The sequence below is a fragment of the Gossypium arboreum genome, chromosome 1, assembly GCF_025698485.1.
Source record: "Gossypium arboreum isolate Shixiya-1 chromosome 1, ASM2569848v2, whole genome shotgun sequence".
In the NCBI taxonomy this organism is placed as follows: domain Eukaryota; kingdom Viridiplantae; phylum Streptophyta; class Magnoliopsida; order Malvales; family Malvaceae; genus Gossypium; species Gossypium arboreum.
The window spans coordinates 17,788,669-17,791,221 of NC_069070.1; the positions used below are offsets into that span (position 1 = coordinate 17,788,669).

At 35.7% G+C, this 2,553-nt stretch overlaps 1 protein-coding gene across 2 annotated transcripts; it reads right to left on the reverse strand.

The window, feature by feature from the left end:
- Nucleotides 1-421: 421 nt before the first annotated feature.
- Nucleotides 422-2,136, reverse strand: LOC108481266 (protein PHYTOCHROME KINASE SUBSTRATE 1). Of its 2 annotated transcripts, none has more exons than XM_053029988.1 (2): nucleotides 952-2,136; nucleotides 422-852 (listed from the first exon to the last, which is right to left on the reverse strand). In XM_053029988.1, coding segments are annotated over exons 1-2 (966 nt in total). In that variant the 5' UTR covers nucleotides 1,917-2,136; the 3' UTR covers nucleotides 422-851. The 2 variants fall into 2 exon arrangements, with proteins under 2 accessions (XP_052885948.1, XP_052885931.1); XM_053029971.1 differs by having other exon boundaries at nucleotides 422-865.
- Between the last annotated feature and the right edge of the window lie 417 nt (nucleotides 2,137-2,553).

Below are 2,553 nucleotides of genomic sequence, written 5' to 3' on the forward strand. Positions count from 1 at the left end.
AATGTTATATTTGAAACTAATAATAATAACACATATGCAATATTTATGAAATTAAAATTTAAAAAATTTAATTCAAATTGTGAGTAAAAAGAAATTTAAATAGGCAAAAACATTAAATTAAAATATTAAATACACTCTAATTGTTTATCATGACATTGTCATTTTCTTAAGTTGGTTTCAAGTTGACTTGTGGCACAAACTCAATCAATAAAATTATCAATAGATGCAAATAATGCGAGTGAAACAATCTGTATAATAACATTAAAAATATTGTATCAAAAATTAAAATAAAGCTTTGATTATATAGACAATCATATAATATTAAGAAAAAGCATAAGGTTATCAAAATTGTATATATGGTTTTGATAAGTTAACAAAATTTTATATACCAAATATTCTTTACCTGAATACATATTAATAGTTTTATTAATAAATGTTTTTAAATTGATTTAAGATTTTAATTTTAATAAAAAACTTAATCACTAAATAAATTAATTACATAAAGCATGCATTACGACATTTTAAGCTACTCACGTAGAAGTACTGATATTTCGATTTTAATATATATATATATATATATATATATATAGAAGATTACAAATGCAACATACAAAAGATGACAAGAACATAGGAGATTTGAAGACATGATATTATATGCCACTTTTTCCGTCTTCATGTTTTAGGATCTTCAGTTTGGAACACAAACAACAAATGCCAACGCAAAGTTGTATGTTTGTAGTCTCTCAAGTGAAGCAAAGACTGCTTCTTCAAAAGCAACTTGGCTTTAATCCTGTACAGAACCTCCAAAACATAGTTGTCCCCGCTCCCCCAGTACAATTTCATTATGCCATTCTGCCAAAATTAGCTAAATAATAACGCCATGTTGGAGATTATATGCAATACCTTAGAGCAATTACATAATTAAATATGCCAATTAGGAAAGTAATTTACCATCTCTTTCTATATGCAGTACTTTCAGCCACCATGACTGCTTTGTGTCTTCGGCACCCCAATATCCCACCTGATCGGCTTCTTTGAGCCTCTTTGGTGGTGGTTTTTGATGCTGGAGCTCTAATACTTTTCGCTGATTTCGTTTCATCATTGTAACCTGAAACAACTGAGCAGTCAGCTGCAGTACTGGCAGTGACCACACTCCATTGAATGCTGGTCTCGCTTGGTGCATATGGGGTCATCATGCAGCTAGACATGCCATCAGATGCTTCACCATCGCCTAATATGTTGCCTATCTCAAAGAGATCTGAGCTACCTTCACTATGTTCATCATCATCATCCCCTAGAAGCCTGCTTTTGTATATAGATGAAATGGTTGGGGCATTTGGAAAGGCATCCCATGTTAACATACACAGTTTCCTCTCAAGGTTCTTGGCTATGTCTCCTTTGTTCATACCACTGGATCCGAACACTTCCAGGGATTTTCGTGGATCGAAAATCTGGGTGTCAAACTCATCTTCCACCTTAAATTTTGCTTGAACCAGCTTCGTTCCGTCCATGTCTATAGGCCTGTGATCGACTCGAATGTGTTCTTTGCTGTAATCCTTTCCATGAACAACGTTTTGATTGAGATAAACAGATTTCCCATCTGAAGAGGACCCGCTGCTACCAAGACTGGAGAAAAAGCTCCTTCCATCGACCTTGGTTCGCCTGTTTTCGGATCGACTCCTTGTAAAATTCGGTAAGGAAACAGATTGGATGTTCCAGCTGGTTTCTGAACTTGCACAAAGAGTCATATGATGAAGATCGATTTGGTTCGAATACTTGTCATAAAGCTTGGGACACTCACCATCATCGAGCTCCATGTTGAAGTATTTTTCGGCACCGAAGACACCGATTTCACCCTCTTCGATCTCACCTCTTGGAGCAATTTCAGGCTCCGGATGCTGATTTGCAGGCTTCATAGGAAAACTCTAAACGAAAGTTTATAGGACGAGGACACACCGGATTTAACTCGGTTGATTTATGCAAATCAAGATTCGAGGAAGGACCGGCAGATCAGTTGGCATGAATTATGTATATGTAGAGGCACAGGGGCAGGGGTAGGGGTAGGGCTGCAACATTCCATGTTTTAATGAGGTGGGGCATGGATTAACAAATCATCTCGTAGATTATATATTTGAAACAATTCAATGACATGGAGGAATTATCTTTCATTTAGTTTTCGACATTATGCACCAATAGTTGATGATAATTGGTGTATATGGATGGTATGGTGACAAGTGGAACATGGCTGCAGTTTGAGGTCACCCACCAATGATTGTACTAATGCAGGCCTCTATAGATATAGAAGCGCAACTGTGTTTTCAGGGATTAAATATTTTACAGTCAAGAGCTTCCTTATTTGACTGTTTATAATTCCATCACTCCGTCGATGTTGTAAATAGGACACAGGAATATTATCCTCATCATCTGCCATTCTTGTATTCTATTTCTTTCACGTAAGAAAACTTTTTACTTGGATAAGGTCCTTCATTTCATCTACGAGCAAAGACAGAATTGTGTGATGGGTCGAAATAAAATTGGAAAAAACAAAAAAAA